Source organism: Corvus moneduloides, chromosome 21, assembly GCF_009650955.1.
Source record: "Corvus moneduloides isolate bCorMon1 chromosome 21, bCorMon1.pri, whole genome shotgun sequence".
Taxonomy (NCBI): Eukaryota; Metazoa; Chordata; class Aves; order Passeriformes; family Corvidae; genus Corvus; species Corvus moneduloides.
In genome coordinates, this window is record NC_045496.1 from 1,273,156 (window position 1) to 1,298,030 (window position 24,875).

The 24,875-nt window shown below is 44.9% G+C and overlaps 1 protein-coding gene and 1 long non-coding RNA gene across 4 annotated transcripts in view; one reads left to right on the forward strand and one right to left on the reverse strand.

Annotated features, from left to right (window-relative positions):
• The window catches only part of LHX2 (LIM homeobox 2), a 33,978-nt gene that overhangs the window by 5,051 nt on the left and 4,052 nt on the right, over positions 1 to 24,875 (reverse strand). The window contains exons 1-4 of one of the 3 annotated variants that reach the window (XM_032131069.1): positions 17,202 to 18,176; positions 14,253 to 14,455; positions 13,240 to 13,622; positions 4,659 to 4,864 (exon numbers count right to left, since the gene is read on the reverse strand). In XM_032131069.1, coding sequence (XP_031986960.1) covers positions 4,659 to 4,864; positions 13,240 to 13,622; positions 14,253 to 14,455; positions 17,202 to 17,429 — 1,020 coding nt within the window. In that variant the 5' untranslated portion in view covers positions 17,430 to 18,176. Of the gene's footprint in view, positions 1 to 4,658; positions 4,865 to 13,239; positions 13,623 to 14,252; positions 14,459 to 17,201; positions 18,177 to 24,875 lie in introns of those variants that run through there. The other 2 variants (XM_032131068.1, XM_032131070.1) reach the window with 2 other exon arrangements.
• Positions 20,177 to 21,690, forward strand: LOC116454438. The gene is made up of 2 exons (XR_004244101.1): positions 20,177 to 20,456; positions 20,976 to 21,690. It is a non-coding gene; the product is annotated as an uncharacterized LOC116454438 (long non-coding RNA).

The following is a 24,875-nucleotide window of genomic DNA, read 5'->3' on the forward strand; positions in this document are numbered from 1 at the left end:
CTCTATGGTATTTTTTGGAAACATGTAGCATGTAAAGTGAGCAAGATTCTTGGTTTTTATGTATTTCCCTTTATCTTCCATTAATATGAAAACCTGAGCTCAGCTGCCCTTACCAGTGAGCACCTACACTGCTTTCAGGAGCTGCACATATAACATGGTTCATTGTCTCTATTAGTGGTAATCCATGTTAGACATTGAAAATATCACATAATCCTGCAAGTATTACCCAAAAATAGAGATTATATGACTGCTTTCACTTCCTTCCCCACTTGAATATTGTCAAGGTTAATCAGTTAATAGTTATAAGGTGCTTTAAAATTGTATAATAATAAATATTTGTATTATTACTGAAAATACATCTAATTATTTGTTAATTTGAACTCTGAAAACACCTTTTCTTATCATAGAAAGGGATAACATTTTTATTGCTGTAGTGACGTTCTGGCATGTGCTTAAGATCTGACATCCCAGCAAAGCCTTCGTGTAAGAGAGTGGTGAGAGAGGAGCAGCGCTGTCCCCTGAGCTGTGGGGCTGCCCCTGCCCGTGGGCCTGGCCATTATCCCAGTGGGGACAGCAGTGGGCAGGGCTGGAGCCGGGGCTGCCCCACCACAGGCCAGCACAGCCAGCTGCCCCATGGGCAGCTCAGGCCCTGCACCTGGAAGGGCATGGCAGAAATAACCACCCAGACATACAGAACTGAAAGAATCCTTCCAGAAGGACTTATCTCACATCAATTACACAATTCCTTCAGGACTGAGGAATAAACAAAATCATCGGGAAGTATTTAGTGGGTTTCTGTCCAACTGTATCAGTACAAGGCTGAGCTATTTCAAATCAAAGGAGGAAATACAGATCAAAACTCCCAGTGAAAAATAAAAAGCAGCTGCAAGACCCACCACTGCTGCTCCCACACTCCGGTGAGCCAGGCTGGATGCGAGGAGCTAGGCACTCGGCAGTTAGGCGGAATAATATTTACTGGGGTGAAAATATTGCAGTCCTTCTTCAGTGATCTGTGCAGCAAATTCTTTGTCTCCACCAAGTCAAATAGGAAAAAAATAACATCTCCATATTATAAGGGAGTGTTGAAAATAAACACACCAAGTGTTGTGAGGGATTTGGATACCGAAGTTAATGGGATCATCACCTTAGACAACTTTATTTTCTGGTTTGTAACACCTCCATTGCTGCATCTGTTACATATTAGCTGTGTGAACAGCTTCTGCTAAAACAAATTTTTAAACCAAATTTCGCTCATTCACACAGCTACCTAGAGACGTTGAGGTTCTCTGAATTTCACTAACTAGTGAGTGGAGAAATAAAATATAGAGGATGTAGCACCACAAAGCAGACTATGTTCACTCATTGCACACACATTGTGATTACTCTGCTGTAACTAGCAACTGTACAGTCAAAGAGATGTTTAAAGAATGGGAGCTCGGGAAGAGCCTGCCACCTAAAGCAAACCTTCACCAAAGGGCAGCACAGATCTCCACATGGGATGGGAACATTTTAGGCTTGTTGACTACTGGAATCTGGACCAGCAAAGTCCAAACGCATGCAGCGATCTTTGCAGGGTTCTGGTAGCGATTTCACTGGGGACTGACTCAACAAAAAATAAGTGGTGTACAAGACACACACTGAAAAATGATGCTTTGTGTTCCTAAAGTGCTTTGGCTGTGGATAATCTTAATCCAGCCCCCTGGGGAGAGAAGAGGTACGTACCTATAGCTAACACACCATACCTCCTCAGGGCTATCTACTTCCACCTTCCTTTTCTAAACTCACAGAAAGAAAGATCAGTTCCCCAAAGAGCAGTGTTTATGCCAGTTAGGTTAGTTAGCTCACAATTAGCCGGGGCCTTTAATTACAAATGATAGCTTACAATAAAGGGCTTGTGTTCCCCAGCTGTAGTACAAGAGATACATGAATTAAATTGCAAGTGTAAACTTAAATTGGAAGGAAACAAAATAAAAATAGGTGTTAAAAATATAAATAAGTTTGCTATGATTCTAATGTGGCTACTTCAGGAGAACAGTGTGTATTATGAAAGCATTGAAGGAAATGCATTCTGAGAAGCAGAATGTTACATTTCCAGGCCATCCCACCACTGGACGTGTGCAGCTGGTGACAAATTGTATATAAAGCAAAGACATCAGTCAGGACTTCCAACTCCAGTATCACAGATCATTTGGAAAATCCTCAAATTCTCTGCTCATCTACAAAGTCCCCTCATTACATGTCATGTGGGGCTGTCTCTACAGCAAGGGCACTACAGCTGTTCCCTAAATCATCAGGAGCTCTGCTCTGTGTGTCTAGGAAGTTCACTAGTTTCACAAGAGAATCTTTCTCCCTATCTGCTGCCCTGAATTTTCCCTTAAAATACATTCTATGAAGGGTATCCACAGAGCCAGGATCCTTCACTAGCTGAATGGAGATCTGAACACACAGAAGATCCAACAGCTCACAAACACCTGATAGGGAGTGTGGCAGAGTTCTGGCTCCTGGCAAGTGTGCCCGTACACCTGCGAGTCCCAACACCTCCGGGGTGTGGGACAGACCAGTGCTAATGATGCTTGTTTAGATCAATAGTGCCAGTGAATCACTTTGTGTTCAGTGACACAGATGGAATGCCAGCCTTTCTGGCTCCAAAGAAATAACAAGTGACACTGTCTCAGTAACCAACATCATGACGAGCTTTCCCAGCAAAGAGCAACCCTGAAACTCATATGGGTGAACCTCGTTGTTTGAAAAATGGCCACTCACAGGTAGAGATAAGCCAACTAGGCACAAGGGTTCTAAACCATACAAAATACAAGTTTGCGTTCTCATGGCCCAAATTAATTTTCAAACAAAACATCCGTGACTACAGAGTGCTCATAACAGGCAGGAAAACTCAAGTGATACCAGACAAAAAATCACTCCAGGCTGTTTTCTGGAATTGCCTCCAACAGCATCATCCTCAGGGTACAATCCTCACCACCAGCTTTTACCTTCCACCACTGTAGCTAAAGGAGCCTGGACATAAAGGAGTATTTAACTCTGAAAGTAAAAGAAGTGAAACACCAAGTACCAAAATGATAAGAAAACTTTGGTGGAATTGTAAAGTTCTGCTACAAACAAAAGAAGAGCCACAAAGCACCTTAAAACTGCAAATTGCGACATGTCTAAGATGTAATGAAGAAGCAATGAAGAAACTGAAAGAGGAACAGAAGAGTAATAGGTTAGAGTCCAGTTTTGGAGACAAGGAAATACATTCTGAATAGGAAGAAACAGAGACAGTAACTTGGAAAAAAGATGCAAGGAAAGACCCGTTCAGTGAAAATAAAAGAGAGAGATGGAAGTCAAAGTTGGTGTGGAATGACAAGAGAGAAAAGAAGGATGATCAAGATAAAGACACTTCCTAGACATTGATGTTCAATTTCTCAGGTAATTCAGGTGTGAATGGACAGACCTGGTATTACCAAAGTGTCTAAATTCTGACAATAGAGGAGAAGGGTCAAACTAAGGATAGACCAATGCAGTAAAGTATTTCAGCCATGTGTGTGGTTTAAGGACAGTTGCTGTGAGACACCACACCAGGTGCTAGGATGTGCACTCTCTGTCAGAGGAATCTGTTCCTCCACAGCAAATCAGCCTCAGAAAAACAAACCAAATCCAGCTATGAGAACATAGCCACAAGAAATCATTACGTATGGTTTGTCATTTTACTGGGAAGCCTACAAACCTTTGTTCCTTCTTCTGGTTGGTGTTAACTCTGTAAGCTCCAGGATCCCTCCAGTGAATTCAGTTTTCCTCAATAGTTTTTGTCTCCCGCCCTTCACTTGCCTGTGACTTGTGAGCTGTCCACGATGCTTCCCAGGACTGGGCTCGCAGCCCTACCTGTCTCTAGGAAGGTCACAAATCCTTTTTCTACAATTAAGATCCATTTAAAACTTTCAGCAATAGATCCTGGAATGCTGTGGCTCCTACATGCCCAAATTTATCTCTACATATAGGCATTTGGGTAAGTGCTCATTAAAACTGACTTCTTGAGTCAGAACTATAAATTAAAATGCAGCTGAATCAACTAATACTGTTCCCTTTCCTCCCCACAATAGCTCAAATGGAGTGTGTTCCCACAAAGCAAGAAACAGTACTTTTAAAGTGCAGTTTTGTTTCATTCTAAGTTACTAAACTATGAATAAAAATGAATTTTTGAAAAATTTCACTTATGTCCGCTTGTTATGAAAGAAAATCCCTCCTCCTTGTCCTGATAAAATGAATTCAAACTGTAGATTAATTTCTTACAAAGGTAAACATTGATGTGTTTTCTGAATTTCTAAACTAAAAGCTCTCTATTTACAGTGAGCACACTAACTAAAATAAGTCACTTTTTTTTTTACAGCAGCCTGGAAGCTAAAACATGCAGCAGAATTAAAGAACTCCAGGAAAACAAGCAGGGCCCCAAACGTTCACAACTCTCACAAAAAATTAGAACCCAAGTGATCTACTTTAGAGAAATTGAAAGGAAATAACTCTTCTCATACTTTCTGGGAATTAACTTAGTCTCAGAGAAGGTACGAATGATTAAGAATAGCTTGAAAACCAGCAAAACCCATGGCTTTTCAATTATAAAATTGATCTTTTGATTACTTTCCGAGGCAAAAGACTGCTCTTACCTGAAGAACTCTTTTGGTGAGGCCAGTTTTCTGAGCTAGCTGTTTCAAGTCCTTGGCATCAGGATTGTGGTTAATAGCAAAGTATGACTTCATTGTCCGCAGCTGGTGGTGTTTGAAGGACGTCCTCATGCGCTTTGTTTTTTGATTGCTGGGGTATTGCTGGTCTCTGTCCAAGTGGTCACCATCGTTTTCATTGCAACTTAAAGCTTGAGGCAACAAGAGGAAAAGGCTTGTAAATCTTCTGCTCCACAACCAACATTTTTTTGCAATTTCCCTGGGTGCAGCAATTAAACAACACACCACAGCATGTACTGGTACAAGCCCTACCTGCCTTTGCTCCTTTTCATGGATTTGTAGAGCAGTTTAGTTTGGGAAAACCCTCTAAGGTCATTGTGTCCTACCATTAACCCAGCGCTGCTAAGGCCACCACTAACCCACGTCCCCAAGTGCCACATCCACGTGACTTTGAAATCCCTCCAAGGGCAGGGGCTCCACCACTGCTTTTGGGGAAGAGATGTTTCCTAATATTCAACCTGACCCTCCCATGGTACAACTTGAGGCCATTTCCCCTCAACTTGTCCCTGTTCCCTGGGAGCAGAGCCCGACCCCCCCGGCTGCCCCCTCCTGTCAGGGACTTGTGCAGAGCCACAAGGTCCCCCCTGAGCCTCCTTTGCTCCAGGCTGAGCCCCTTTCCCAGTTCCCTCAGCCGCTCCTGGGGCTCCAGCCCCTTCCCAGCTCCGTTCCCTGCCCTGGCCATGCTCCAGCCCCTTCAGTGTCTCTCCTGCCAGGAGTGGCCCAGAGCTGCCCCCAGGAGTGGAGGTGCCCCAGCAGCGCCAGCACTGGGGCAAGCACAGCCCAGGGGCCATTGGCCTCTTGCCCACCTGGGCACAGCTGGATCATACTTCTGCACCTTCCAGCCATTCCCTTACAATAACCAGTCTGCAAGGACCCTGGCCTGCCCCTCTGTGGCTTTTAAAATGTCAGGTCTGTTTCCTTTTCCCTCCCGTCCACCTCCACAGAACTTTTCCTCCACTTTCTGTGGGAGGACAGTAGCTGTCCTCAACTCTGTAAAGGGTTTTACTGTACTTGGTATCACTATAAATTGCACTGTAACACACAAAGAGAGCTGCACAATACACTCCACTTAAATCTCAGTGGAACAGACTAGTTAAAATCATAATTATTTCCTCCATCAAACGAAACCCTGTAGAGTACAAGGGAGACCATTAAGTGAAACACTATAAAAGAAATAAAGTTTGTGGCTACCAGACAGCAAATTATGACTATAATCTGACTAGCTAAAGAAATAAAGCTGTTAATACAACATATTCACTGGCATGCCAAATGAAAATTTTTAAAATTATTTATATATTTATATTTCCATTTTTAAAAAGTGTTTGCAAATACTAGTTTGAATGATCAATTCTGTCATATCCTTTTGAAATCAAGGAATGACACTGGTTGATACACTTGCAGAAATCAAGCGTAAGAAGAAGGTCTGTGAGCAAGGAACACTGTAAAAATTATCAAGTAGTATTAAATGTTGAATGCCAAGCAAAATAATCTTGTAGACCAAAAGTAGTTTTTAATTTATTTGTGCATACAGTAAACCATAGAAAACCTCTTAAAATAACATTGAGAACTGAGCTTAAATCCAATAAAAAAATTAGGGATATAACTGAAAATTCTACATGGCATGCAAAAAATGACAAAAAAAATAGTTTAAAATATGAATTGTTGCTAAGTTTCTTAAACACATGAACAGGTTTGTTTTCAATTGTCCACTATTGCTGTTTGATTACAACATCTCATGGACCTGTCTTTATAGTGTTACTTGAATTCATGCTGTCCATCAGTGGATCTCAGCCCTAGTGAAAACACACACATTCCGAAAGGCATGTGTTACAAACAGGTTTAGAAAATACACATAAAATGCACGGGTTCCTAAGTAAAGATGCAGGTTCCCTAAGCAGGTTTGCAGTGGCTAGAGTAGCTGCTTTACAAACCTCAGCCTTTCAAAACCTCCTAAGAAGATGTGGCACAATATAGAGCAAGGCCTGCAAAAATTCAGCTCTAAGCCCAAAAGCACGTTTGTTTAACAGATACACCCAAAGTGTCCAAAGCCTCGAACTTCTCTGTGTGTTTCTGTACTCCTACAAATTAAAAAGCAGCTAAAAAAATGGTGCTGTATGTAGAAATGTGTGTGTCTGTGTGCGTGTGTGCGTGCATGTGCATACATTTGTATAAATCCTTTCCAGACCTCAGGATCTTGTGCCAGATTCTGGCCATAAGACGCATTTCTGCTTGTTTTCCTGCGGCATGGAAAACTGCAAGTACCTGAATTTAAAAGGTGTAAGATACTTAAAGGGAGATAGTAACAATGGAGTAGTAATGGAGCTGGATGGAATCTTTCTGGGTTTAAGATCTGAGACTTAGCTGCCCATCTGGAGTCATCCCATGTGCTCCAGTCTCCTTCATAGCTACAATTCCTGATATAAAGGGCACTGGGAGGAATAACATAGTAATGCTCATAGAAAATTCTGTTATGGAAATGTAAAACCAAATCATGCTTCTTTTTAAAATGTACCCAATGAATTTTCAATATTAGTAATGGAAAAACCTTTGTGCGTCATCTTAGAGGCTTTCAAACCCTCCAAGAAATAACAAGACAGAGACATAGGAGGAAATGCATCAAAATATCTGTCTGCAGGACTGAGGTCTGGTTCCTGTTAATAAGCAACAAAACAAAGCCTAGGGCTGCAAGAAGTTGTATTTTAACATGCCCCATAGAGAATGAGATACATTCAGAATCTAAGGATATAAAACTGATTCTAAACCCGCCCAGAATGGAATGAGGGTGTCAGCTTTTCATCAAACCCTGATAGGACAAGGAACAACTTACTCTTGGAATTTCTCATCATTTTACCTCATTATCTACTAAGTAAAAATAATATTAAAATGACAGTAAACATGTACTGTTTGAGAGTGGCAAAATGTCCTTGTCTATGACGGAAGTTACAGAACAGACTTTGGAAGTGTATGAGGGTGTGTGCTGTTCATTGTCCTGAGCAAGTGGTTTGGCTACTCCCAGGCATCACCCAATATGACATAAACAGTCCTAGTTGGTGCCAATTCCCCTCTTGTATTTGGTTGTGGTGCCTGGCACCATCCTCAAAAGGCTATTTTATTCAGTCTAGTATTATCTGCATCTCTCACAGAATCTGCAATGTCCACGGGTGTTGCAGTCACAGACACACAGAACGGGCCAAGGGTGTAAGTGGAGATTTTAAGAGCTGAGGAGTTTCTGCAAAAAGCATCAGGGTGTAAAACTAACACTGTACATGCTCCTCACGCAACCCTGTGTTTTTCAGGCACTGTCTTCCCTGTTCTTTTGTGGTGTCCTGTGTATCTCCCAAAGGAATTGCTGAACTATCCATATGTAACATTTCCATTCCATCGCAGTAGCTCAGGCTCCTGCTGGGATTTCAGAAACACAATTGGTAGAATTCCAGTCGAATAGAGGAACCTTAAATTAACGAGCATTTCACTTCTATTTTTTGATAAATTCTGAAGCAGTGCCAAGTCTCTTTTTCTGACCCCAGAACGTTTCCAAGGCCCTCTGCCTTTCCCCAGACCCCACACCCAGGCCATTGCCCTCCCACCCTCCGCTGGCACAGCAGTGGCAGCACTTACACCTTCAGCCCCATTTGAGCCACCCAGTCACAGGATGGTGATGTCGATGGACAGCATCACTACATCCCTACAGATTAAGAGGAAAACATTTTGTTTTGATATTGGTAACCGAAATACCCTTTGCAGATTAATGCATAACACCTCCCTAAACCCAACAACAGGAGCGTAAAGCAGGATGTGCCTGTAACAAACTCTGCTAGAGGAGGAGAACTTGGGAGCATTGCTTCACCCTCAGATCACCAGAGCCCCCATTGGCCTGGGATTCGGCAAAGCATGTGCTTAGTAGTTAGTAGGTTGCTAAGGATATGGCACATGAAGATGAGAAAGAGAAATTTCCTTTGGGGGAAATTTTGTTCTTAGTATCTTGCGTTTGACATGTTAGATTACACCAAAAGAAAGAAAACTAATCCTGATTCTGAAAGAATGATGAAACGAGACACGTTTGGTGTGTGCATTATCTCTCAGTAGTGGCTCAGGAACATACACCCCTTTCCTTCTGTAATCGGAGTCAAGGGGGTGTTTTAACCTCCTGCTGCCTGGAGAGGGAACTTGTGATTAACTAGACCAGGCAGGGGTGCAGCCGCATTTGTTGTTTGGTCGGAGCTTGTAGAGGACTTTGTGGTGCCCATATCCTCAAAGGGGACAGAAGTGAGACGGAGCCCTCTGAGTGGTACTTGGGACAGAAACAGACATAGTCTTTCTCTTTGAAGGAAGGAGAAGACACTTAGAGAAGGCAGATGCCTGAACTTCTCACCACAGGTGTTAAAAGGGGTGAAGCTGTGGCACTGGGAGCGGGCAAGGTACCCCTGGCGGCACTGAAAGAAGCGTGTCTCTGCCAAGCCATGGAGCAACAGACAGGACAGCGCTGCCTCAACCTTGACATTTCAAGAAGTGTCTTAAGGAGCCCAGGCCGAGCATCACAAGGCCGGGACAGAGGAGAATCAGGATTAGAAGCCCTCTTCCTCCGGCCTTCGCCGGCCGCCTCGGACAAAGGGGCTGCGCGTCCCGGTGCCCCCCGGGGCTGCCTAAGGACCGGGCCCCCCCCGGCCGCGGTGCCCCCCGAGGGGAGCTCGGCCCGACCGGGGCTGCGGGACGGGAGAACAAAGGGGCCGGCGAGGGGCGGCCAGGCCCGGGCCCCGCGGGAGGAACCGCCGCCAGGGTTTTTCCCCTCAATTAAGCCAATTGAATGGCGCTGAATGGCGGGTGCGAGTGCGCGGTCAGTTCCTGAGCGCCGCGATTAACCCGGGCAGCCCCGGCCGAGCCGGGCTCCTCGCTGCCCGCCCCGCCGGGGAAAGGGGCTGGCGGCGGGGCTGCAGCGGGCTCCGCTCCCCGGCCCTGCCCGAGGGACCCCGGCCCCGCAGCCGCCGGGGGAACGGGGGGACGCTCCCGGGGCCCCGCTCGCTCTTCGGGGCGGGAGCGGTGCCGGCGTCCTGCCCCAGCCCCGACCCCAGCCCCAGCCCCTGCGCCTGCCCCGGCCCCGACCCCAGCCCCAGCCCCCTGGGGAGGGGCCAGATGCGCCCGGGGACCCGAAAGGTGACCACGGCCCGGGGGGAGGGAGAGAAGGGAGAGAAGCAAGAGGAGGGGGGGAAAGGGGTAAACCCTAATTGTTCCTAGGAAATCTCTGCAAGACCTCCGATTTTAAGATGCGATTCCCATCTGCTCGCTCTGTCACAGTAGTCACAGAGAAGCTTCTTGTGAAATTTTAGTCCCAAGGGAAGCGAGGAAGAAAGAGAGATTCGCTCTTCAAAACTTTCCAGGCTTTTCGCATTTTTGTCAGGAAAAAAACCCAAACCACTTTTGACACAGCCACTTGAGAGGGTCAGCTCCAGGCGTCCCCGGCGCTGCCCCGAGCCTGCCGGGAGCTGGGTCGGCGCCTCCGCAGCCTCCCCTCCCCCGGCAAAAAGCCGCCCCCAGTCCCAGTTCCCCATCCGCCGAGGACATCCAGCCTGGATATTCGGTCACTCTCTCAGCGAAGCACTAGGCATCTTCCTGCTAGCAAAGGAAGGAAGTGTTTCTTAATATCTTGGCTGCTCGCACAGATTACGGGTATTTTATCAGCTCGTCGTGCCCCAAGTTTGCGCAATACATCTATCATTTTCCAGGATATTTTAGTGTCTCAAAGGCAGACTAGATACAAATGAATAAAACATAGCAGGCTGTGGGAGGTTTGGGGTCTAATTCACAAAGGGAGTATTCAGAATTCTTTACAGGTGCTTCTGTGTTCAGCAAGCTTTCAGCCATTGATTTACTGACCTAAAAAACCCATCAAACTCCATTCCAACAAGTGAAGGAGGAAATTATGATCACAGGAACACACTTAAAAAAAAAAAAGAAAAGAAAAGAAAAGAGAAAGAAAGAGAAAAGAAAGAAAAAGAAATCTTTTTGAAGTTTCAGCATCCTTCTAAGCTATTTTCCACTTGTCAGGCTCTATCCACATTTAAACCCATCATCCCCCTGCAACCGGAGTCTCGTTTAAGCAGGAAAAAAAAAAAAAGTCAGTCTAATTCGTGTTGCAGATGAATATTTGCTGCAATTTACAAAATTATTTCAGTATCGACTCTGCCAAGTTTATGGGTCCCCCTTTTCCCACCACCTCTGGGTGTAGATTTATTTACACAAAGTATTCTACACAAATCACCAGGAACAGATCCCCTCAGAGGACAACACTGTGCATTTCTAGTGCATTTCTGAGAAGGAAATGACAAGTTCCACTAAGAATGAAAAAAGAAACTATCACATTTTTAAACGGTTTCTCTTTCAAAGGCACAAAATCGAAGGCTTTGCAATTATTTACTCGTTTATGGAATTTTACATCAACAAGCAACCCAGTCTGATTTCCAAGATCAATGGCGCTTATTACCGCATAAATTAGTCGATTATAGGTCTAGTAAATAGTTAAGTAGATAAATAGCTTAAGCAAAGAAGCCAAAGGTTACTCAAGGAAGATCTCTAAAGTTTCAGTTGCAGGCTCTAAACAAAGATTAAAAGACAAAAAAGTCGGACGGCAATTATTTTGTAAACGAATTTTCAAAATGCAGTTAAAGGCGGTTTATTTAGGAAGTCAGGGAGCAGTGAGACTTTCTCAGGCTGTGTTCCTGTCCAGGACAGATGCCGTTGATTCGGTTTACAGGTCCTTTGAATCTGAACATCTGCCCTGCACAGGGAGACAGCGGAAGGACAATTAAAAGCTAATCCCTCCGAAAAGGAGACGTTTTTAAACGGGAAAAATGCATATTTGATGCATGTTTTAAAGCTGAACTGTTACTCGCGAGAACACTACATCCACCTTTCATCAACCTTCACCACTGGGACTACTACTGCTTTTCGCATTATTTCCAAATTATTCAGCAATTAGTTCAACCAATAATAGCTGGCAATTTTGTTCCGCGGTGCGTTTGCCGGTTAGAGATGCGCCTTTTCTCCCTGCATTTTCAGTGCAAACCACCCCATTTCGTCGCTATTGTTACTCCCTTTAGGCGCAAAACACCCGTAGCCTCCCGTTCCCATGCTGCCTCCCCCGGCTCGAAGCCCGAGCCCCCCGCCACCCCTGCACTTCTCGGTCTCCCCCCGCGCCTTCCTCCCCCCTGTTCCTCCTCCTCCTCCCCGCGCAGGCGGGGCGGCAGCCGCCCGGCGCAGCCCGCAGCTGTCGGGGCACGCAAAGATGCGGCTCGAAACAAACCGCAGCAAACTTGGCCTTTACCGAACGCCCTCTCCAGGGAAAAAAACCAAAACATGTTAAAGGCAAATCTGCGCCCTACGGGAAACGTCTGAACCAGGTAGGTCTAGAGAGAAAACAGGCTGGGACGAGCGGAGAAGCACAGAGGACACCGAGGCACAGAACGACGCAGGGAAACGAGTTCGGTGCCCAGGCGGGACGGCCCGAGCGCCCGGCTCAGGAAACGCCGGACCGGGAGGGAGCCCACCTTTGCCTCCAAGTCCTCGAATAAACCCGACATCTAAGAATTTTGTTTTGTCCAAGCATTTTTTCCCCGTTGCATACAAGCAGCAGCACAGGAAGCTCCCGTGATGGCAGCCGTTCTGGTGGCAGCTACCTGGAGAAGTGGAGCGAGGGGAAGAGGGGAGCGGGGATGTGGGGGTAGGAGATTGCTGGAATTCCTTTGCCTGTAAAATTACAGTGCTGTGGCGGTGGGGAGGTTAAACGAGGAAACACGTCGGGAAGTTTGCTGCTGGATACAGAGAGCCCCGGCTGCTACCAAGTTCGCTCCCATTCCTCCTGCTGCTGGGCTCGGTTCAGGGGCAGGGGCTGTGCCGCGGGGCAGCGATGGGCTGCAAAGGGGATGCTGCGAGTTTCCCGACTCTTCTCCGAGTCACGTCTCATGAACAAAACTCCAGCGGAATTTGCCCCCGTGTGAGCAGGCTCTGTGCTGCCCGCAGACACCTGCTGCCCGCGGCTCCTGCCCGGGCACACCCAGCCCTGCACCCCCGTCCGCGTCCCACTCCAGGCCCTTGGGAAACGGCCACTTCCTCTCTCTCTTTCCTTCCAAAACTTCGGGGTGCAAGAGCTCAGGACAGGGCTGAATAGTTCACCCGGCAGCAGCTTTAGAGTGTAGCCACTAAAGAAAATTCACGGGTCTCTGAAGTGCTAACTTAAAATCTCTGGTTTCCAGATTTTATTTCAGGCTGCACTCCCCCTTCTTCCCCCCCTTAACCAGATGACCTTGCTTCAAAACATTTTATTTCCAGCTGAAGTGAAAAATGCTAACATATTAGCTTCTGTAATTGCAGTTTGACAGCACTTGATCTCAATAATTATGCTGCAGCTAAACTATTATTAACAGTTTAAGCTAAAATAAACGGAAATCCCCCTTTGGAAGTGAACAGAAACAAACCATCTGAACTGTTCCGGGGGAAGGTGGGGGTCTCTTACCTGCATTGTAGGCTGCTAGATCTGCTCCAGGCCCCGGGCTTTTTCTTTTCCTGGGTCTCCCCTTCTGGACAGTCCCCACGCCATTGTAATAAGGCAGTCCCAAAGTGTTGGCAGAGCCTGCTCCCAAAGCCGGGCCCTTCCCAGCGGCTACATCCGAGTGATTGAAATGCACCTGGTACTCCCCCTGGATGAGAGTCTCGAAATGGAGGCGGCAGTACACCAGATTGTCCTTCATGCCAAAGTGATCGCCAGTGGTCAGCATCTTGTTGCAAGTGGTGCAAGTGAAGCAATTTAAGTGATATACCAAATCCCTGGCCCTCATGACCATCTCGGAGGCAGAAATCCCCAGGTGACATCTCGCACACCTCTGCACCGAAAACCTCCTGCAAAACAGAAAGGCCAGAGGAGACGGTGAGAGGCGCATTCCCCCCCACCCCGTCCTTCGCCGGTTCTGCCCGGAGGGCGGCAAAGGGCTGCGAGCCCCGGGGCGGCCACCTCGGCCGGGGCAGCGGCACAAAGCCGGGACGTTTGCGGAGCCCAGTCGGGCGGGCATCCCGGGACGGGAGCGCGGGGAGACTCCGTCCCGTTTCCCAGCTCGCAGCACAGCTCCTGCCCCGCCAGACCCCACCAGGAAAAGGCACCGACCCCCGCCTCGCGAATGTGCCCACACCCCCGGGCCGGAGGAGGCACGGCCGGCGGGCGAGGAGCGGCCCCGCTGCCGGCCCCGGCCCCGCGCCCAGCACAGGCGGTCGAGCAGGGCACGCCTGGTCAAGGCCCCAGAAGCCAAAGCAGGCTGGGGGGAAGCTGTGCCCGGGCCGTGCCCCCTTCCCGGCAACACGGGACTCATCCTCACCACGAGTCTCCCTCTCCAGGGGGAGGTTTCAGGAGCTCACAGCCTGCCCCACGCGTGCCCACGGATCCCCTCCGCAGTCTCGTCAGGACGGGGTCTGCTCAGCCGGGGGAGTGCCGGGCAGTGCCCCCATCCCCGGCTGGCGGCCGAGGGCAGGCTGTACCTGTAATAGTCCTCCTTGCAGTAGATGCTGCCGTCCTTGCTGAAGCAGGTGAGCTCGGACTCCAGGTTGAGTTTACATTCACAGCACTTCAGGCAGCGCATGTGCCACTGTTTGTCCACAGCCAGGAGGTAATAACGGTCGGAGATTTTCCCCCCGCAGCCGGCGCACAGGGCAGCCCTGTCACTGCTGATGGAAGGCATGGTCTGCTGGGGGAAAGCAATTACAGACCGTTAGCGAGAGGGAGAAACTCTTGAGCTCGGCTAGGCTCCCCCCTCCCCCTGCCCGGCCGGGGCCGAGCTGCTGCTCTCCTGGCAGAGGAGCGGGCGCTCCGAGTCAGCCACCTCGACCGGCCCCCGCGCCCAGTCCCCAGGGTCCCGCCGCATCCACCTTCCCGGGAGGAGGCGGGGAAGCGGGCGAGACAAACAGAAAACCACCCTGGATTTTAGAGGAGGCGTCCAGACCAGACCCAGAACTTTTTTTTTTCTGGTGAATTTTCCAGTCTCAAACCAAGAAAAGATGCTGTTCAATAAACAGGCGCAATAATAACAGAGTAGGGCAAATCGCAGATAGTTAATTTAAAAATTTATTATTATGGATATATTGAGAGTGTCTGCATAGTTAATGCTCTGTGAGTGCATGTATGTGGAGCGTGTCTGTGTGTGTATTTTCCTAGCTATAAAATTCCAAATGAATTACGATCAAACCCCCAGTGCTGCAGACACAGCTCTCTGAAAGCTGGTTCCAAACAACATGGATCGCGATCTGCTGTGACCCAAAGCGCTAAAGGGATCAGTAAATAAACCTGCGGAGGAGATGAGCATTACTAAATCCAAGGTGCAGAATGTTTTATCAGGAAAACGAAATAGTGGGAAATGTGTCGGAATGAGAGTGGGTAAAAACCAACAGAACACTTTAGATTATGCTGGGATAAACTTGGAAGCAATAAAACTAAATATAAGCCCTATATAATTTAATAGTTTAGTGTCAAATCGCAATCCAGTTGAAACCCTCAAAAACCCCCAAATTCATACATATCCTGTCAACTTCTACTGAACAAGAAAGAGGGAGAAATATCAGAACTGTTTAAGCATGCTTATTTATTTCAGCGGACACCTTAAAACAGCATTCGGGAGAGGAGGCTCGGTGGAGCAGCGTTTGGGGCAGATCTTGCAATATGCTGCTTTCCACTTCGGTCCCAACTTACTCTTACCCGCTTTGCACAAAAGCCCACGGCAGATCTGTTCTTGTGCAAGAGAACCCGAAATATTTCCTTACAGCTGTGCCCAACACGCAGTTTGTTTTGGTTCGGGGCAGGGGAGAAGTTGTTTGTTTGCTTTTGCCTCCTCTAGAGCCTTAAATCCTCGCGCAAAGCAAAAAGCAAACACAGCTAATCGGGGGAAATCGAAAGGAACCGAGGCTGATTTTCCAGCACATGCCAGACCCATTGCTTTCATCCTGTGCTTGCGGGGATCACAAAATCCCATCGCTGTGAGCACTCCCGTTTGCACCGCATCATTCCCACTAGGAGAACTCCACACAAATAAAACCCTGGCACTCCACTGGTGTTAGTCACAGGAACCCACCGGTAGCTTGTTTCTTTAAGGCATTAACTGAACTCCGAGTAGGGATCGTTTTATAACCAAAGTAGTTTCTTGTAAATCCACTTTAAATGAATTAACGATTTTTTCTACTTTGCTTTTTCAGTAACAAAAATATTCTAAGATCTGGAAATGGTATTCAAGGATCCAGTATTCCAACCCACTATTTGTTATATACACACGTGTACCCATATAGATTATATATAGTTCTACAAAGCTATCACGCCACAATATTTATTCCAGCAAAGATCATTGGATGTTGTTTAATTGTACGGAGAAATATTAACTTCTTAAAAGAAAACCAAAACCGTTTAGATTAGAAATTGCGTCCCACCCTTACAGTACAAAGGCCGTTTTCCAGCCGGTGTTTCAAGATTAAATAGTCCCACTGTCACCTTTAAGCAAATTTCACATAACATTACAAGAAAGAACATATACTGCTGAAGTTTGAAAACCTGAGAACGGATCTTCCTTGCATATGCCTGTATCAGTTTACAAGAGAGCATTTAACCAACGTACGAGATAATTTCACTTCAGAATTGTAATTTCTTAACAAAAAAAAAATAGTATACATAAATTGTTCAATCACTTAAGACACTTCGGAAATGTCTTCCACTTTGCCATCTTAACGCTAGTTAGACGGATGCATCTTTTTATTATCTAAATGTATTAATATACAAGGACTATGCATCAGCAGACAGAACGTAAAATGTGGTAAAGTTATAAAAATTCGCATCCATCCGTGTCCCCGAGACATATCTTCTAGTTCTGTTTGCCATGTTTACAAACCCACATATTAAAATTATTTTTTAAAACCCATAACTTAAGGACACTCGTGTTTGGTTTTTTCTTCTTAAATAAATGCTATAAAGACTATCTCCGTGAAGACATCCTACCTGAAAAATAACACAGCATTTGATTCTTTGGTGTTTGTGTTTCCATTCCGCAGACAAAAAATTTGCTGTGCCAAAATGTTATCGATATAAAACCACACTTTGCCTCTTCCTAAAAACTTTGGAAGGCCGGACAGGCTGGGGGAAGGGAAGGAGTTCTTGGACGCTACCAAAAGGCTGGTCTATCTTTCTGTTTCCTCACAAGAGCAGTACCGTTCATTTCACCCAAGTGTTACTATTACTATGCATATTATTAATAATTAACAGTTTCGTGCCTTTAATTTAAATTAATTATTTCATTTAATCTTTTGGGGTGCCTTTATGCTTAATTTTCTTCTGATTTAGTATTTTGCATATACATTTCCCCCCGATCTGCTATTTTAGGGGAAAAGCTGTATCTGTGAGGGGTTTGGTATGTTTAGGGGGGTGCATGACTCTCCCATTCCTTCGGCTCCTACCGTTTCCGTCTCTCCCCTGTCTATAGCCGAGCTGATGGCCGGTGCTTCGCTTTTGGTTCTCCGATCCATCTCGTCGATGACCCCGTGCATCTCCGAGCCGGAAAGACTGTGGAAAAGCATCGCTGAGGAAGCAGAGGAGGAGGGCCCGAGTTGCTGTTGCTGCTGACAGTTGTCGGGGTCCCTGCAGGAGCCCAGAACTTGCATTAACCGGAGCCCTCCCCCATGCATCTAGCACGGCCGCCCCGTCTCTCCTTGGGCACCGGGTTTTTCCCCCGGCAGAGCTCTCCGGAGCGCGGCGCAGGCACTGATCCGAGGTTTCAAGGGATGGGGTGCAGAAAAGGCGGGCGAAGGGGATGAGGGAGAGGGGATAACTGGTGGTGTAAGCTTCGGGGCTTGGATCTAGTCTGTTGCGCGGCCCCGGCACATCCCTCTAGGAGGCTTCTTCAGTGCAGGGCTCATTGCCCCAGGTGCAGTCCCAGGCTTTATGCTCTGGCCCAACTGGCAGAAGGCTGGGCACGCTTACGGTTGGGAGGAATTAATAAATAGTAGAAATATAAAAAAATTAAACCATCTTCGGTGAGAAATAAATAAGAATTAGAAAAAAAAAATTACGACAAGCCCCCTACATCGTATTGTGCGAAATTTAGAGGACGAAAGCGAGGGAGAGGGAGGCTGCAGCAGACGGAGAGCAGGCTGGTGCTGCAGGGAGGCTGGGGCGGATGCCCACCGTACGCACTCACAGTCCAGAGGGCTGGCAGCGGCGGCAGCTCAGGGGCAAAGTTTGCTCCTTCCCCCGCTCCTCCCCCAGCCCGCTGGAGCTCATTGGGAAAAGAAAAAGCCAAGGGGAAGGAGGAAGAGTTGGACGGGCACCAGATGGGACGGGCACTCGCGGCCCCCCTCTGTCCTTAAAGCGGCGCGGCCCGCGGGGCCCGGGGCGGGAGCGCAGCCGGAGCCGGAGCCGCCGCGGATGTGCGAGCGGCGCGTCTGCAGCGCGGGGACCGCGCGGGGCTCCGCGCCTTTTCTACAGCCCCTCTGACATCATGTCCTGCCCCGCCGCCATTGGCTGCGCCGCGCCCGGGCCGCCGGCATGTGCTCGGGGCCGGGCGGTGTCCCCGCGCTGTCCCCGGGCGCTGTCCCCGCGCTGTCCCCGCCGCCCGGGCACCGCGAGCGCTGCCGCGTCCTGCCCGCTCCGCGGCCTCGGGAGCGGTCCGGCCCCGCGCGGAGCTTGGCGTTTGCCGCCCGGTGACCGTCGGCGACGTGACGGGCCATGGCGCGCCGAAGGGGCTGTGGGGCACAGCTCCTCCAGCGCGGGAGAAGGAGGCGTTCAAGAGTTTGTTTCCACTCCGAGATCATGATAGCCCAAACATTTATGACTAGTTGAATGCACCCAATAACCCTCGTTATGAAAAATATTCAGTGTTAGAATATAATAACTTGAGTCACTCCAGTTTGTGGAGCCTTCCACAAACCAATGCCTCTTGCATCTCTCATTTTCAAATAGACTGTAAGAAAACCAGGCCAGAAAGGTCTCTGAACTTGAGGAAAAGCTTCAGAAAGTCTCCAGGAAAGACAAAGAGTGCACAGGGAGACTGTTCATGATGTCTAAATATTTATCCAGGAGGTGGGTAGTAAGGAAGGACTAATTAGTATTAAAGATGTCAAATATCACACTTCTAATTATGTTAGCAAAGGTAGCACAATGGAAGGTAAATCTGAATACACATCTGAGATCATGAGACTTGCTGCTTAATCCATGACTATGAACTATTACATCACTCAGTGCATTCCCATCAGGTGTTGTTTTCTGACAGAGCGATTTGCCTCTTACAGGTGTAGTGCAGTTAAGATTATTCTTGCTAAAACTGGAATTCTTCTGTTTATAGCCAAACTTGGCTGGGTTTATGTGTTCCGCTCTTACAATAATTGAGGCTTTTTATCATCTTTCTGTTGGGATTGCTCTGAATAGTTAAAGACATTTGCATGTCACAGAGGAGAACAAAGTGTCTCTTGTAGAAATGCATATGAAATAGCCACAAGACCCCTCAAGAAACTATACAGAATGCAAGCTAATTTGGCATCTGTGGGAACTACCCAAAGACTGTCCTAAAATCAGACCTTGGAAACAATGGAAGTTCATGTTTGAATTCAGATTAGAGTTCTGCAGCACAATTCGTGGCTCTGTGTAGTATTTATCTTGATAAAATCGTCTTTCCCTTCTTCCATGCAGTTGTGAGACATTTTCAAGCCCCGTCTGTGCTGGGAGCTTTGCCTCCAGGAACAGCTGTGGAACATTGCTCGACGGACACCACAGACCCCATGGTGGGACAGCACCGGCTTACCTTTGCTCAAGCAATTGGCTGTAGATATCCTTACTCACAGCTGTGTACCGTACTATCCTCGGACGTTTTAATACCAGATTAATTCCCTATCACTGAATTGATTGTGTACTTTTTGCAGCTAAGAAAGGTCATGGATTCATACACTCCATCTGACTTTTCTCATTATCAAAAAGATTTTAGATATTTAACAGAATTAAAATACAGTATTTTACGTTACAGAATTGCCTCAGTGGATGGAACCAATAATACCAAGAGCATGCTGAAAAAGTATTGCACAGTCTCCAGTTCACGGGGTATCTCTGATTATCTTCTTAATGGATATACAAACACAAGAAGACATCCAACCCTTGCTACCAAAACACAAGGAGAGTAACAGAATGTAAACATAAAGCTGCTAATGTACACACTGACACATGAATGACATTTACATTGTTCAGAATAAAATCAAGGATACTCTCAAATAATAAGCCACAGAAAAATTGCTGGAGCAAAATCGTCTTCAGAATGAAATGTGGGCTCATTTGAAATGAGAGTTTTTTCATTAAAAAAATGGTGCAGCTAATAATAAAGTCTTTTAACCTGTATTTTGTTATAGGTGACAGGTGAACAAATCACAGGTCTTGAGTTTCTCTACCCTGCCTCTCTTGGTAACGTCATCTCCAGTACCATCTGCTACCTACCAGACAAACAGACCAACCACATAATGAGGTACCAGCTTCCACCCAGCTACCGTGACTAAATCAGAACAAAAGATTCAACGCCTCCTTCAACAAAGGAACACAAGTCTAAGCTGTCTTTACTAATTGCTGGGTTTCAGGTTGTCTGTTACAGATTTTAAGTGAGCTACAAACTTCCATCAAATACTTATAGCTGTTGGATAAAGGTACTAGGAATAAAAGATAAATGGAAGCAAAAGGTAAGAGAGAAGACAAGAAAGCTTAGAAAATAAGTAACTACTTATGGTAATTTAAAGGCTGTGGAATAATATAAACATGAAAGACCAGGGGGCAGAGTGATTGATACCTCATATGTTTTCAATGCCCCTACGGTTATTAGACTGCAATATATGGGAACATACAATAAACTATGAATTAAAATGTAATTGTAGCTTCGGGCATCTTCTTCATTGTCTGCTGTGGTGTTATGTCTTCATGCACCGTGATTGACAAGGTGTAATTAATCATCTTACTCAGTTGTAAATATGGGCACCCTTCACAGTAGGCATCAGGAAGTGTGTACCAGCAAAGGAAGCAATAGTTGACGCTGAGATACCATTAAATCAAAATCAGAATGCATATATGTTTGGAAATGTGTGTTTGGTGTGATGCTGTTATCGTTTATTTCTAAAATACTGTACCAACAGATTTACTTGATTTGCAAGTTAACTACAACATTAACTGGTTTTATTTATTTTGTCTCTTCTTCATTTTTATAGGCAATGATGTTGTTCTCCTAAAATGTGAGCCAGTTTGATTCCTGTCAGCAAGTGGAGCTCAACTCAGCTCTTCCTCTCCTCGAGTTGCTGCAGACAGACCAGCAGCTTCAGTCAGCTGCTCCATGGACTGGCTTGAAACGGTTCGGGCAAATTATTACTCCATTCATGGATCACCTTCTGCACTTTTTATATACTGAGTCAGACACTTTGGGTCATTTTAAAGTGAAAGAGAATAATGAAATTATCTTAATAAGGAACACTGTTCCATTTAAAAATAGGATATTTATTGTCACCAATGCTGTCCCCAAATTGTAAATGAATGTCTTTTTAAAGATTTTTTCAGTATTCCAGGGTAAGAAACATGTTATATCTGTTTCTTTTTGTAAATCATTGCTATCCTTATCTAGTTAGTACAGAAACGGTGTCTGAGTCATGGGAAATTTAAGTGGTTTGTCTCAGGAAAATTTGGTGGTATGCATGTTTTTGATGCACGTAGAGCTGCTGAATGAATAATTGGCTCCTATTTAATGTCCTCTGCTTTAAAGCTGTCTAGTACATTTGCTGTTTAAAAAAATGTCTTTCAAAGCTGTTAAATATGTAACAAAAAGAGGTTGCTCTCCCCATTCTGACGTGAACAAAGCCATACAGTGAGCTGCCCGAGGTACTTCCAGCATGGGATTAATTACAAACACAATCATAAATGGAAATGTGCAAAGTTTTCCAATTCTTTTTCTTTGCAATACCAGCTGATGAGTGTTTGATAAAAGCATGCAGTAAAAATATCAGTCCAGGAATTAGGTATTAAATATTAAGCCAAGCATTTTTCAGACAGTACGGGATCTGTTGGAGCTATAATTTCACCTTTTACCTTGGATGGAGTTAGATCTCTGTCTGTATTGAGAAGCAAACCGAGCTTAAAAGAGGAGCGCACTCTCAAGAAGATGATCGACTAAGATTGTGTTTTATTTTGATTTGAAAAACTGTCAATCACAGATAAAAAATACCAAATAATATTATTATATATACTAGCTAACTGTATTTGTCTGGTAAACCAGGCATATGCAGGAAAGAGAAATAATACAGTTTAAAAGGAAAATATTCTGAAGGTTTTGCCCAGATGTTGTGCTGAAATTGTTGTTCACTGGTACAAGCAATTGATTTCAGAGGAAAATACAAGCACATATCTATAGATGTGAGAAAGAAATAAGATGTCCAATGTCTCAAATATTTCAGTTTATATAGCCACAGCTATTTAAACAATTCCAAAACTGCCTCTACGGGTGTCAAAGAGGGAGGGAAATCTTCAACCACATGATCTTCTCTCCAGAGTCCTGTTAAATCCACTGAACTTAAAACAGAACAAGAAGTGTGAAATATGGGTTTGAACATGTTATGTCAGAAATGTAAAGGTTGGAAGCCTTTTTAGTAACTGATATTAATATTGTATTAAATGTTATGAAAAGGTAGGTGTTGGAGAGAAGGGCTGGGCTCATGTGCAATTTTGTCAAGGTTTTTATCTGTGATTATGATTCCAGATGTATCTATTCCCTGAGGAGAAAAATGAAGTAAAGTTGGCATGTGACATGTGTTCTAAGGTGTTTGGCACAGTTTCCCAAAGTGATGACAAAATGTTCATTTTTATTACAGTGAATTGGTAAAGAAAACACGATTCTGAAGGTCAGTAGCTGTATATTTAAGATAGCTTTGGAGTTTTATTTTGAGCAATATACATTCTCGGTGATGTGCTTACATCTGATTGCCTGACAAGCATCTACCGTAGTAAAAAATGTAAATAGAATAACTTTTACCAAATATAAAGTGGTAATTACTAGAAATTCAGTAAATTCATGCACAGAACATGACAAAGATTGCAAAAATGTCTCTTTTTTGCATCTAGTACTGTAGCTGCTTCTTAATTATTTTTTTAATCTGTTTACTGCAGACTAATCTTACTGCTCTACAGTCAGAGCTCAAATTAAGTGCAACAAGGTCCTTTGTAGGAACATGTTTTTAATGTAAATGGGCAGATTTTAATTTTTTTAACAAATTGGGGAAGGTTATTTTTTCGGGGGGAAGGTTTTTTGCCCAAACGCACATTAAGAGTTGAGATAAGAAAGTTCCCTGTGGCTGCCCAGCTCTCCCTGTCTCGTTCCTGCAGCCCCTGTGTGTGCAGCAGTCCCGGCAGCTCCTTGCTGACAGCAGGGCACCCCGGGCTGCAGGACCAGGCAAACACTCCCTCATAAACATTTTACAAGTTCAGGATCAACCAATCCTCGAGGTTTGGGAGCCTGCCCTGATTGGGTGTATCAGGGATTTGGTAAACACGGCTACATAACAAAAACAAGGTTTGTAGAGAAAAGACTCTGATAGTACTGCCTTCTTTGAATATTCAGAGCCTAAGAATATGATTAATTCCATACTTTACAAGTAAACTTCCCCAGCTCTGTATCCATCTGCAAATATTCAGAGTGATGTGCTCAATACATTCCTTTCTGTTCTACAACCACATTTCTTTGTGAATTTAACCACATCAGAAAGCACTTCAGATTTCTAACACAAATATTCGATGCATTTAATGTAAGGAAGCTTCCTTTATTGGAGGTGATTTGGAACATTTTGTATTTTATAGGTATATTTAAGAGGTTAGCAGTAGGGGGGAATCGTCTGTGGAAAATCTGTCTACAGCTGAAATTCTTAGATGCAGAAGTGTTGCTGAAATGCCTAATACATTTACATTCTTTTGTTAAGTAGCTTACAGGACTATCCTCTTAGCTACCAGATACCCAGATCCCTTTTTTTTTTTTTTTTTTTTTTTTTTAAGTCAAATAACATTTCTCCTTTTTTTTTTCTTATTTGTTATTTTCAGGAGTATAAACTTGGTTTGGGGTTTTGTGTGCCATTAGAAGATTTTCATTTTCACGGGCTTTTTTAGTTTTTTAAACTACAATTTTGTTGTTCCTTTCAATAATCTTCTGCAGCTTTATTTCATCTTTAGTGCATGCAGAGAAGCCCCTCATTGGCTAGTACATTACTGATACTGATTTACAAGTTTTCCCAGATTAATTTTCCATGGGGTAATTTTTTCCCCAATATAACATAGCTCCAATTTTTAAAAAAGAGTGCCAAATGCTAAGGTATTTTATAGTACAATTGAGAAATTAATTTTTGAAGTCATCGTGTTTGTATTTTAAATTCAGAAACTATTTATACTTCAGTATCAGAAAAATAATGTGTAGAGTTTAAAAATTAGCAGTCTGGTATTTTCCAGATATTGAAAAGTGCCTGCCTAATGAAGGCAGAAGACTTGCTCACTAGATTTATTTTAGAGCAGTGCTTTTAGATATTCATAAATTAAAATGGCAGTTTTTAACTGGATACTTATTACTATTTTATTTGATATTTGCAAGATACCTGACTATTTAATATTTATCCTTTATTTCTCTGAGCTGATCTAATTGCACCTCTCTATTTTGCATTTATTTCTCTTTGCAAACACTACATTATTCACTCTCTCCTGTGCTTATTAAACAGTGCCACCTGCACCAAATGAAACAAAGCTTCTCCATCAATCTATCCCAGCTAAAGAACCCTGACTATATATTATAATTAATTGAAGCTCAATTGAACACTTGAGTCTGAACTAGATACAGTAACCTGAAAAAACATTAAAAAATTAGGATGTACTTTAAAGAAATCTTTTAAATGAAAATGTTCACTCAAAACTGAGAACCTAACCTTGCACCAAGCACTCTTCATCAGCTCTGCACAGTACCTCAAGTAGCAATTAGCAGGTCCTTTAATTAATTAACTATTCCCTGTACATCACAGGGATTTTTGTGGCACTAACGTCATCCTTCATAAGTGAATACCAAATCCGGTCAATATTTTGTCACTCTAAAG